The sequence below is a fragment of the Cyanistes caeruleus genome, chromosome 23 (assembly GCF_971803275.1).
Source record: "Cyanistes caeruleus chromosome 23, bCyaCae1.hap1.1, whole genome shotgun sequence".
In the NCBI taxonomy this organism is placed as follows: domain Eukaryota; kingdom Metazoa; phylum Chordata; class Aves; order Passeriformes; family Paridae; genus Cyanistes; species Cyanistes caeruleus.
The window spans coordinates 4,402,681-4,414,848 of record NC_141723.1 but is presented as its reverse complement, the minus strand read 5'-3'; the positions used below and the strand labels follow the sequence as shown (position 1 = coordinate 4,414,848).

Sequence of the window (12,168 nt, the reverse complement as noted above, 5' to 3'; positions counted from 1 at the left end):
AACCCCAAATCTCAAGGTTTGACCACTAGTAACACCACAATGACCTACAATAACCCCAAAATGACCTAAAGTGACCCAAAAAATGAACCAAAGTAACCCCAAAATTTTCTGGAGAGAGTGAGTTTGAACTCAAATAACCCAATGACCTAGAGTAACCCCAAATCTCAAGGTTTGACCTGTAGTAACCCCACAATGAACTCAAGTAACCCCAAAATGAACTCAAATGACCCGAAAAATGACCCAAAGTAACCCCAAAATTTTCTGGAGAGAGCGAGTTTGAGCTCAAATAACCCAATAACCTTTAGTAACCCCAAATCTTAAGTTTTGACCTCTAGTAACCCCAAAGTGACCTGAAAAATGACCCAAAGTAACCCCAAAATTTTGTGGCGAGTGCAAGTTTGACCTCAAGTAACCCAATGACCTCTAATAACCCCAAAGACCAATAATAACCCCAAATTTTTATCAGTTTGGGGTTCTTAAGGTCACCCTCACTTGCTACGGAGCACTTTGGGATTGCTCTGCATCATTTTGGGGTTACTTGAGGGCATCAATTAAAATTTGGGGTTACTCTAGGTCATTGGGTTACTTGAGGTCAAATTGACTCTCTCCAGAAAATTTTTGGGGTTACTTTGGGTCATTTTTCGGGTCATCTGAGGTCATTTTGGGGTTACTTGAGTTCATTGTGGGGTTACTACAGGTCAAACCTTGAGATTTGGGGTTACTCTAGGTCATTGGGTTACTTGAGGTCAAATTGACTCTCTCCAGAAAATTTTTGGGGTTACTTTGGGTCATTTTTCGGGTCATCTGAGGTCATTTTGGGGTTACTAGAGGTCAAAACTTAAGATTTGGGGTTACTGTAGGTCATTGGGTTACTTGAGGTCAAACTCGCTCTCGCCAGAAAATTTTGGGGTTACTTTAGGTCATTTTTTGGGTCATTTGAGGTCATTTTGGGGTTACTTCAGGTCACTTTGGGGTTACTAGAGGTCAAAACTTAAGATTTGGGGTTACTAGAGTTCACTTTGGGGTTACTAGAGGTCACTTTGGGGTTACTAGAGGTCAAACTTTGAGGTTTGGGGTTACTCTAGGTCACGGGGGTTATTAGAGTTCAGATTTTCTCTCTCCAGAGCACTTTGGGGTTACTTTGACCACTGGGGACCAGCTTCTCCCTCTTTGGGGTCCAGTTTTGAATATTTTATCTCACCCAATGTAGTTCTTTTCCCCCCTGAGCCAATTTTAGTCGCTTTTAGCATTTCCTTCCCACTCTGGTTTGTTCTCTGATCCCTCCTCCATAGGATCCCTGCCATCATTTGAACTGGTGGGGCTTTTTTTAGGAATTCCCATTCCTACAGCTTCGGGATTGAAGGATTTGATTTCATCTCTCCACGGCGCCTCCAGCCAGCCACTGTGAGCCACCAGCTTGCCATAATAAATTCAGGATTTATGTCATTCTCCACCTCAGACTTTAATCCTATATTTGTGAACATCAGCAGCATCACCCCATAAAAAAAACCCATTTCTTTTGGTGGAAGCCACACTTGTGTCAAAGCCAATAAAAATGTCTCTATGTTCTAATAAGAAGAGCAAACAAAATTGATTTAAAATAATTTTTATTGTGAAATAATAATTACATGCGACTTTCCCCCCTGCTGAAGCTGATTTTTAACTTAGACCAAGTATTTCCCCCAGCTGAGCCCCAAACCATTTTATTCTAATGGTTAAAGATGATTCTAGAAGGAATAAAAGCTCTGGACAGGATTTCCTCACTGAGCAATTATGGATTTTTTTTTCCTCCACCATCTTTCCCTATCAATATCCTGCATATATCCCAGATGGATAAAAAAGTACCTCAAACATATGGAATATTCTGGATCCCCAAATACAGGAAAGACCTGGACCTGTAGGAGAGATTATCACAGAAAAAAAATCCTAAAACACCCCCCTGAGTCCCACCCAACCCACCCTATAAATAAAATATATTTAATTTATAAATATATAAAACAAATTTTGGTTTATTTGTTTGTTCTTGGGGATTTTAAAGCACTGCAGGGAGTTTAAAACAGCGCAAGGTTTAAAGCCAAGTGCAGTAATTTGTGCTGGCCCTGAAATAAAGTGGCTACAGGGACTTGGTGATGATTTTTCTTTGTTAAAATTCCATTTGTGAGCATGTTTAGTACAGAGGTAACTAGAGTTTTACCAGTAAAAATGACTTTAGGTCAAGATATAACTTTTTTATTCGGCTGCCTTGCCAAAAAGCCCCACTGGAAATTGTTTTCCCCCTTGTCTGTCTGTATTTATGACACCAGCAGCTTGTAAATAAGAAATGGGACTCAAGTTTCCTTATAAATCAGTGGTTCTGTCAAAAAAATCCACTTTTAATGCCTATAACTTCAACAAAATATAATCTTCTGGACTGACTTTTATATTCTGAAGTTTCTCTTAAATTTTACTGGGAAAACAATCAAAAGAATTTACTGTATCTTAATAAAAATAAGCTGGGGGGGTAGAATTTTTGCTCATACTGGGAAAAATTCTGTGATTTTGGTGGCTGAGGCAATGCCAGAAATACAGTTTGGTGAATCCCTCCTTTTAGGCAGATTTGCTAAAGTAGAACTCCACAAGAAAACACAGCAACAGACCTTTTGAGCTGAAAGCATTCCCAGCACTGTGCATGCAGGAAATCCCCACGGATGCAGGAATTTGGGATGAGAGACGAGAAGGAACAATGATTTGAGCAAAGCCCTCGCTGTGTTTCTCTGCTGGAGTCCTCATCCCAGGCCCTGGAGAGGTGTGACCTGAAAAGAGGAAAAGAGATGGATTACCTGAGGAAAACCTAGGGGAAAACTCAGGGAAATTGCAGTGGGAGAGAGGAGGTGGGTCTGGAGAGAGAGTAAAAGCTGCTGCCAAGGAAACTGCATGGGGAATAGAATAAAAACACAGTAATTAAAAGGCTAATGAAGTGTCTGCGAGGGTGGGGAGGCACAGGGTGCCCAGAGGAGCTGGGGCTGCCCCTGGATCCCTGGCAGTGCCCAAGGCCAGGCTGGATTGGAGCACGGAAGGTGTCCCTGCCCTGTACAGGGTGAAACCGGATGGTCTTTAAGGTTCCTCCCAACCCAAAGCGCACTAGGGATGTCCCCTGGCCCTGGGGACCGAGGGGACACAACTCCCCCTCAGAGGCACCCAGGGAGACACCAGCAACAATGGCGGAGCTCCGCAAGCCCCGCCCAGACCACGCCCATTCCCGGTCACGCCCAATCACGGGACGCGTCTCTGGCCACGCCCCGTCCGTGGCTCCGCCCCCAGGCCATGACCCCGCCCGTTTTTACGCATTGACGTCACCGCTCGAGGTGGCGCGAGCTCCTCCGCCCGTGACGTCACGTGGCGCTACCGCGAAGCCCCGCCCCCGGCCCGCCCCCGCGCCGCTCCGGGACCCCGGGCAGGTAACGGGGCACGGGATGGGGGTGCGGGATGGGGGGTACCGGACCGCGGGGTACCGGAGGGGGGGACACCGCCGGCAGGGCCTCCGCTGGCCGCTGCGCTCCCCGCCAGCCTCACCCTCCCCGTTTCCAGCGCCCCGCGCTTGCGTCCCCGCCGCTGGCCGTGCCACCTGCGGCTCCCGGACACGGGGACCCCCCCCTGGCCACCCCCTCTGGCCGGGCACCCCCGAGGAGCGCTGCGGGAATCGCCCCGCAGGGACGGAACGGAGCACGGAGCCCCATACGCCCCCAAGAGGGGTTCTGCACCCCAGCCCCACTGCCCGCTGTCCCTGTCCCGCTGTCCCCTGTCACAAGTGCCCCCTCCCATAGCTACAGAGCACAGAATTAGGCGAGTTCCCCACTTCTGCGCCTTCCATGCTTCGCACCACAACCTGCAAGTCCCAGATTTGCTTCCCAGCCCCATCTAAGGTGATCCAGAGAGATGGACAGCATCCCAACCCTGCCACCCCCCTGCCCACAGCCTGGCGGTCCCCGTGTCCCTATGGTGCTGGGGCAGGACAGCTTTGAGCAGTCACACCAACTCTTTTTCCTGCAGGAGCCACCATGGATCTGGTCCTGGAAGCCGCTGACCGGCACCTCCTGACGCCCTACGTGTACCCGGCGGGGTGGCCCGAGGGCGAGCCCTGCCGCCAGCTCCTCAGCCTTTTTGTCATCACCAACCTGGGGGCCCTCGCCCTCTACCTGCTCTTTGGCACCCTCAGCTACTACTTCATCTTCGACCACGAGCTCAAGAAACATCCCCAGTTCCTGGAGGTGGGTGCACCTTGCTGACTCCTCGCCAGGCCCTGCATGGCACTGTCCCCCTCGCCATCCTCCTGTCCATTCCAAATGTCACCTGCCACTGTTGTGGCACGGGCTGTCCCTGCTGTCATACCCATCCCTCTCAGCCTGCCCTTGATCATCTCTGGCCAGAAGCAGGTTCCAGAACCCACTAATCCCAACACCCAGCGTGATCCCTGCCCTGCCCCAAGCACAGCTGTCCCCATACGAGCCGCACCCTGCGTCCCACACCGTGGCGCAGATGCCACAACAAAGGGGTGGCCAAGACGCCAGCCCTCCCAGCCTTAGGAGGGGCACTGGGGCTCTCAGATGTCCCCTGTGCCCTTGACCCCTCTTGCCACACCCCACAGAACCAGGTGAGCCGGGAGATCGCCTATGCCCTGCGCTCCCTGCCCTGGATCAGCGTCCCCACCGTCGCCCTGTTCTTCGCCGAGGTGCGGGGCTACAGCAAACTCTACGACAACATCGAGGACTCCCCGTATGGTGAGTGACCTCCCCACACCCCCTGCCACAGCAGTGCCCTCTCCCCACCTGGGTCACCTCCCTCAGCTCCACCTTCTCTCGATGACAACCCCAGGAAATGCTCCTGGGTACCTCCTGTCCCAGGGTGTCAGCCAGAAACCCAAGTTCTCTTTAGGGGAGGCACCCACATGGCCTCACAGGGCCATGTCCCCCTGCTTGACACACACCACCCTCCACAAAAGAGATCCTTCCCTTCCCTGGGCACGGCTCCCAGTGAAGCAGCACCTGAGTCGCTTTCCCTGAGTCACAGGGCACAGCCTGACGCTCTCACCTCAATGGGGCAGACCTTGACATGACTCAGGTGTGCCTCCCACCACAAGGACCATTGTGGAGACCCTCACAGCCTCCTGATGCCCACGTGTGCCACCTCTAACAGCCCTGTCCCCTCCCAGGCTGGTCTGGTGTCTTTCTCAGCATGCTGTCCTTCCTCTTCTTCACTGACATGGGCATCTACTGGATACACCGTGGTCTCCACCACAAGCTGTTCTATAAGGTATGGGACAGGACAGGGGGCTCTGGACAGGAGTCCTTGTCCTGCTCTGGTGGCATTTCCAAGCTGCTCCTCCCAGGGAATAATGCATGCTCGGGTGGGAGCGGCTGGACAAGGCGTCACCATGTGATGGGAGCTGAGAGCCCTTTAGGGCACAGGTCCCCCTCCCAGTTTGGGTGGTGATGGCCCAAACAGCATCCCTTGGGACCATGAATCTGCCTGGGGGACCCTCTAAAAGGGCTCAGCCCGACTGACAGCCCTCTGTCCCCACAGCGCTTCCACAAGCCCCACCACCTGTGGAAGATCGCCACGCCCTTCGCCAGCCACGCCTTCCACCCCGTGGATGGCTTCATGCAGAGCCTGCCCTACCACGTGTACCCCTTCCTGTTCCCCCTGCACAAAGTCACCTACCTGGGCCTCTACATCTTCGTCAACGTCTGGACCATCTCCATCCACGACGGCGACTACCGCGTGCCGCGGCTGCTGCGCCACGTCATCAACGGCTCTGCCCACCACACCGACCACCACCTGTACTTCGACTACAACTACGGGCAGTATTTCACCCTCTGGGACAAGATTGGCGGTTCCTACAAGAGCCCCACGTCCTTTGAGGGCAAAGGTCCCCACGATTACTTGCGCAAGCTCCGAGAGAAAGACGCGGCAGCGTCCAACGGCAGCGTGGCCTCCAAGAAAGACCCGGCAGCGTCCAACGGCAGCGTGGCCCCCAAGACTGAGTAGACTTCCTCCAAGTGTGTCCCTTCTCTGGCTGCACCTTGTCCCATTCCTCACCAGCCACCCAAGACTGTTTTCCACGGACAAAGAGCCCCTGTTCCTGATGACGTGACCAGCGTGGGGTGATTTTTGGTGAGCGTCCGACCTGCCCCGATCCCAAAACTGCGGTGTCTGGCCTTGCTCCACACTACGGATCTGCCTTGGTTTTCCTACTGCTTCCTCTCCCAGCTCCCTTTGGATCTCTGCTAAGGTCCCTGCGCTGCTTTAGTGCTGTGCTGATGCTTTACAAGAAGAATAACACGGCACAAATAGAACAATAATGTGGCACAAATTAACGTGACTCGTGGCAGGGTCTTTGTTCCACTGCTGACCCCCTTTGTCAACAATTCATTGTTCCCATCGTGGTGTCCATCGGGATGAGATGTATTTTGGAAAAAAAACCTTACCTTTTGGAGGTGGTGTGGCTTCTTCTGATGGCTCCCCTGGTGGGACTTCTTGCACTCAGCTTCCTTTTGACCGGGGAAGTCCCATGGAAACATCATGCCTGTAGGACAGAGGTGTGCTTTGAGTCTTGTGGGTCTCTCGAGCTCCTGAGAACACTGAGGGGGAAGGGAGGAGGCACCCAGATGTGAGGGGAAGGGGCTCCTCACTCAAGGGTTCGTGGTCAGCTTCCCCCCTTAAGGGCTTCTGTTTTTCCTGCTGAAGTCTGGTCACCCCACCTTTGGGGTTGACCCACGTTCAAAAATAAATAAATCTCAATTGCCAACTTGGCTGATGTTTGGTCTCTTCTCCCTGGCTCATGCAAAGTCTCCTGGGGCAGCCTATTTCTGCCCTACAGCACCCATGTGGGGCTTGTCACAGACCTGTGCTGTGCTGGCCAAAACAGCAGAAGAGGGGAAAAATAGTCCGAGTGGCCAGAGCCACCCCAAGTGTCCTGAACCTCCTTGGGTGTCCCTGCACAGTGACACAGCTTTCCCATTCCCTGCTCCCCCAGTTTCACCAGTCCTGTTGCCCTCAGAGGGGATGGGGGCCCTTCTTTGGGTCCCCTGCTGTGGTGACAGCCCCTCCCAGGCAGGGATGGCCTGGCTGTGGCACCTGCTGACACAAGGGACCCCTGTCCCACGTCCTGCCAGCACGGTCACACTCTGCTTTCACCTTTTCCCCTGCCCACCCCAAGTTGCTCTGGCCACGTGCACAGGACCCCTGAGCTCTGTTTGCTGATTAACCTGGGGCCTGGAGCACTGCCTAGGGTCGAGGTCCAGCCCAGATAAACACGGTGACAACATCACAGGCCTTGGCCAGCCTGATTCCCAATCTATGTGAAACCCTTGGGAAAAGCCCCAGGCTTCTCATCACCCCACCCTTCCACCTTAGCTGAGCCCAATTCCTGGGCACCCCATCCTGGCAGCTTCGGGACAGACTGACCCTCAGCATCTGGGTCCTTGCAGGGCAGTAAAGTCCTAGGATGAGCTTACATCACTCCTGGTGCCAATGCACCCTCCCAAGGCCCTTCTGCCGGACACCTGGCATTCCCACCGGGATGGATCTGCAGCCCCCAGCTCCCGGGCACGGGGACATCGTGTCCTGCGTGCCGAGGCTGCCACAGGGCACAGGGCACAGGGCACTGTGGCCCCCAGAGCCGCAGCTCTGGCTCTGGTCCCCTGGTGCTGCTGTTGCCACAAGATGGGGATGTTGCTCACCACAGCCGTGGCTGGAGCTGCACCTGCGTGGATGCCCTTCCTCCTCCTCCTCCTCCTCCTCCTCCTCCTCCTCCTCCTCCTCCTCCTCCTCCTCGCTCCCCCAGTGTGGGGCAGGAGCGGCGCTGCCTCTCTTAGAGGACACACATGGGGTGTCCCTGCTCCAGTTCCATGACCCATTCCTCAAGCTTTTCCTGACATCAGAGCCTTTTCTACTGATTTGTCTGCAGTAGCTTCCCTGTCCCACCCCACACAGAGCATTTCCTCCCCTCCTTTCACCCCGCACACACACGGTGCTCACACAGCAGGGCAGTGCACACACTGAACATCATCCTCAGAGATCCCAGTGCAGACAGCGACCCGTGGTGTGTGACTGCAACAACTGGGTGCCTCTGGCACAGCCCTGAGCAGTGCAGAAAACCCTGCAAGCATCACCATCCTCTGAGGAAGGCTCTGAGACCAATGCTATGGGTATTTGCTCTTTGGCTCCTGGTGTCCCTTTGTTGCTCCCTGATTCAACTCCAGCAACAAGCAAGGGCTCCTTTAAGCAGCTTTACTCTCTCAGTGAGGCTTTGTGGGGAACGGCTGTTCCAGCCCCTCAGTCCCCCAAACCCTCTGGGACCTCTAAAGCTGAGACAGGGAAAGGTCTCAAGAAAGAGGGGAAGGAAAACCAGGGGGCCAGGGGCTCCTCACCTTGGAGTTCACAGCTTTTGCTGCTGATGAAATCCAGATGGACCTTAAAATAAACTCTGCACTGTTCCCCTCTCCCCTTTACGTCTCTTTTCAAGAAACAAAAAAATACCTTGGCAAGGGAAATGTGTGTTTCTCTGCACAAAGAAAGACCCATTCATGTGTGAGCATTTCCCAGGGCTGGGTTCACCCAAGAGCTCCTGGCTAAAGCTCTCTCCCTGTGCCCACCACAGGGAGCTCACAGGGGGACAGGGACTCTTCACACCCTGCAAGAAGTATGAAACAAGGGCTGGAAGACAGACAGCAAACCCCCCCAAACACCATTTTCCTCCATTTAGCACCTCAGCAAAGGCAGTTCCTCATTTCCTCCTATTTCTTATTCTATTCCTGATCTCCAGGTCCTTTTTGGAGTCCTTCTCATCCGGCCCAGAGAGCAACTGGCTGCAGGGATTCCTGCACAACAAAACTCCCTCACTGGCTCTGCCCATGCCCACGGTGACCTCCTGTCCTGCAGGGGGACATTACTCTGAGTCAGGACCTTTTTATTAGGAGGGCTTATAATTCTATTGACCCGATAATTGAAATACACTAACTGGGTTTCTAGGTGAAAGCACCTCGGGGAAAGCTCTGGACAGCATTCCTGCCATTGAGGCAAGTGGAATTAAGGGCAAGCAAGACTGCCTTGGGGCTGTCCATGGGATTTACAGGCTCCCATTTCTTCACTGCTGGGCCACATCTATTTTCTTTGATGGAGATGCTGGAATGGTGCATATGAGGCAGAGGGGATGAAATCAGTGTGTTTTCAGTACCTGGGAGACAAAAGAGGCCTGAGCCATTTCTTAGCAGAAAGATCATGCCTAAAAAACCACCTCTGGCTTAGAGAGACAAGCCGGGGCTGAGCAACAGGCACAGCTCAACTTTCCGGTCATCTCCCAGTGTCATTTGAATCTGCTGCCTCAAATCCTTGCTCTCCCTTCCTGCCCTGCTCTGTAACACCCGGGACAAACACGAGCTCCAGGCAGGGACAGGAGAAATTGCTTTCTGAAAGGGCTGCACAGTGACCAGGGGAGCAGCACCAGGGGAATCCCCACGCCTGGGAGCCCAGCACTTTGAGCTGCCCCAATAAATCAGATTTGTGGCCACTGGCATCAGTCCTGTGCTGTCCCTGTGTACCCAACCAAGCATCATCCCCTGTTATGGGCATGTTTCCTTTGCCAAGTGTTCTTGGGGAAGCACACAGGCACTGGCACAGCTCAGACCCACCTGCCATGGGTGGGAGAGGTGGCAGAAGGCCCTGGAGAGACCCTGAGGGTCTCGGGTTTCCCACTCCCGCCATGTCTTGCTCACCTTCCCAACTCTGCCCAGGTAAAAAGGTGGCAGAAATTGAGATAAAGACCTCTGAGGGATGCCAGGAACATACCAGGGGGAAGTCTGTCACAAAAACCTGTGAAATTATTTGCACCTTTTCCTCTTGACATCCATCTACACCTTTACCTTCCCATCCAGAAGCAGACTCAGCTCTTCATCACACTCAGCAGCAAGGACCTGAGCCTAGGTTACCATGATTTTATGGTTCTCACCACAGTGATTCCATCAAACCTCGGCCTGGACAACTCTGCCACTTCCCACCAACCCTGGCGTGTTTTAGGCCCACATCCCAGGCTGAGGGACCCACCTGCAAGATGTCAGTGGGAGGAAAAATGCAGCTTGGTGGTTTTGGGGAATACCTCACTCGTTCCCCAGAGAGAAACAGCTGCAATGCTTTTATTTGAGTTTGTTTTACAGAATCCCAGAATGGTTTGGGTTGGAAAGGACCTTAAAGTCCATCTAAGTCCCACCCCTGCCATGGGCAGGGACACCTTCCCCTATCCCAGCTTGTTCCAAACCCCATCCAACCTGGCCTTGGACACTTCCAGGGATCCAGGGGCAGCCACAGCTTCTCTGGGCACCCTGTGCCAGGGCCTGCCCACCCTCACGGGGAGGAATTTATTCCTAACATCCAATCTGACCATTCTCTTTGCCTGTTTGAAGCCTTTCCCTTTTGCCCTGTCTCTCCACACCCTCCTAATCAGCTTCATTTATTTCAGCACAGTTTCCTTCCATCCGCCCTCGCTCCCTTCAACTTGATTTCTGTCTGCTTCATTTCTCTTTACTCCATTTCACAGAAATTAACTTGAACTTAGTATTTCACTCCATCGCGATGGGCACCCGAGTATCCTCCAGAGAGGGAGAAAAAGAAGAAAAGGAAGAAGAGCAGGGGAAAAGAGAGGGAGAGGAGAGGGGAGGGTGCCCATTCTCTCCCAAAAGAGAGGAGCTTTAGCCCATTTCACAGAAATTAACCCCAGAACTTATTTCACTCCATCTCCTCGGGGACCCGAGCATCCTCCGCAGATGAAGAAAACGGCGGAGAGCGAGGAAGAGAGGAAGAAGGGAAGGGCAAAGAGCGAGAAGGAGACGAGAAGAGGGGAGGGGGCCCGAGCATCCGTGCCCGCGGGGAGCGGCGGGGGGGGCTCGCAGCGGCAGCGCTGCCCATGCACATTCTCTCCGGGCGGCGGCGCGGCTGCCGCTGCTCCCGGCCCCGCTGCGCTCCTGCCGGCCCCGCTCCGCTCCTGCCGGCCCCGCTGCGCTCCGCTCCTGCCGGCCCCGCTCCTGCCGGCCCCGCTGCGCTCCTGCCGGCCCCGCTCCGCTCCTGCCGGCCCCGCTCCGCTGCGCTCCTCCCGGCCCCGCTGCGCTCCGCTCCGCCCGGCCCCGCTCCTGCCGGCCCCGCTCCGCTCCTGCCGGCCCCGCTCCGCTCCTCCCGGCCCCGCTCCTGCCGGCCCCGCTGCTCCCGGCCCCGCTCCTCCCGGCCCCGCTCCGCTCCTCCCGGCCCCGCTGCGCTCCTGCCGGCCCCACTCCGTTCCGCTCCTCCCGGCCCCGTTCCGCTCCGCCCGGCCCCGCTCCGCTCCGCCCGGCCCCGGCGGCACGAACATGGCGACACGGAGCTCTGGCGGGGCCGGCCGTGCCGCCCCGCTCCCCCGCCGGCTGCTGCCGCTGCTGCTGCTGCTGCTGCCGGCGGCCGCGGGCTCCCGCTCGCCGCTGCTGCTGCTCCGAGCCCCGCCGGCCCCCGCCGCCCCCGCCGAGCCCCCGCGGGGCCGCCGAGCCGCGCCGCGCCCGCCCGAGCCCATCCAGGTGTACGGACAGGTGAGCCCGCGGAGCGGGTGGGGAGGGGGGGACACGCCAGGCTCAACCCCCCCTCTACCGCCTCATCGCCCCCCGGAGAACGCCGCGTTCCATCCATCCATCCATCCATCCATCCATCCATCCATCCATCCATCCATCCATCCATCCATCCATCGTTCCATCCATCCATCCATCCATCCATCCTGCCCCCCCCTCCCCATCCTCCCCCGGGGGTCGCGGCTCGGTGCGTGGGCTCTGTTGGGAGCAGCGGTCTTTGGGCGCCGCTGCCGCCTGCCCTCGGCTCTCCCCGCAGCCCCCGGAGCCGGCTGGCCGCGGTCACGTTCGCGGTGGCTCTCCCGGGCTCGCTCCCGGCGAGATGCGCTCCCAGAGGGAGCAGCCAAGGGCACGAGGCAGGGATGGGGGCCGGGAAGGGACGCGGCGATTCCCGGCGGACAGCCGAGCCTCCGGGGATGCTCGCGGGGAGCATCGCCCTCGGGAGCCGGGCACGGGGAGGCGAGGCCGGGGAAGGAAGGACATGGCCATCTGTGGAGAAAGGACCGCGTCCTTCCCCGTGAGAAGGGCTCCCTGCTCCTGAGCCATCCTC

The 12,168-nt window shown here is 55.9% G+C and overlaps 2 protein-coding genes and 1 long non-coding RNA gene across 5 annotated transcripts in view; 2 read left to right on the top strand and 1 right to left on the bottom strand.

The window, feature by feature from the left end:
* Positions 1-1,590: 1,590 nt before the first annotated feature.
* On the bottom strand, positions 1,591-3,235 carry LOC147649483 (uncharacterized). The gene is made up of 2 exons (XR_015278843.1): positions 2,637-3,235; positions 1,591-1,895 (listed from the first exon to the last, which is right to left on the bottom strand). It is a non-coding gene; the product is annotated as an uncharacterized LOC147649483 (long non-coding RNA).
* Positions 3,236-3,309: 74 nt separating this feature from the next.
* Positions 3,310-6,788, top strand: SC5D (sterol-C5-desaturase). Of its 2 annotated transcripts, none has more exons than XM_086861015.1 (5): positions 3,310-3,437; positions 4,030-4,247; positions 4,625-4,757; positions 5,189-5,289; positions 5,560-6,788. In XM_086861015.1, exons 2-5 carry the CDS (start codon positions 4,038-4,040, stop codon positions 6,022-6,024), a joined length of 909 nt encoding a protein of 302 aa, XP_086717141.1. In that variant the 5' UTR covers positions 3,310-3,437; positions 4,030-4,037; the 3' UTR covers positions 6,025-6,788. The 2 variants fall into 2 exon arrangements, with proteins under 2 accessions (XP_086717141.1, XP_023797235.1); XM_023941467.2 differs by lacking the exon at positions 3,310-3,437 and adding an exon at positions 3,468-3,902.
* Positions 6,789-11,357: 4,569 nt separating this feature from the next.
* The window catches only part of SORL1 (sortilin related receptor 1), a 42,641-nt gene continuing 41,830 nt past the window's right edge, over positions 11,358-12,168 (top strand). For both annotated transcript variants that reach the window (XM_086861014.1, XM_086861013.1), the window contains exon 1: positions 11,358-11,585. In XM_086861014.1, coding sequence (XP_086717140.1) covers positions 11,373-11,585 — 213 coding nt within the window. In that variant the 5' untranslated portion in view covers positions 11,358-11,372. The remainder of the gene's footprint in view (positions 11,586-12,168) is intronic.

Bases quoted from the DNA above. Each gene is read 5' to 3' on its own strand.
- SC5D (XM_086861015.1), top strand. From the start codon at position 4,038: ATGGATCTGGTCCTGGAAGCCGCTGACCGGCACCTCCTGACGCCCTAC. The intron at 4,758-5,188 runs GTGAGTGACCTC...GTCCCCTCCCAG, and splicing joins CATCGAGGACTCCCCGTATG to GCTGGTCTGGTGTCTTTCTC. The intron at 5,290-5,559 runs GTATGGGACAGG...CTGTCCCCACAG, and splicing joins ACCACAAGCTGTTCTATAAG to CGCTTCCACAAGCCCCACCA.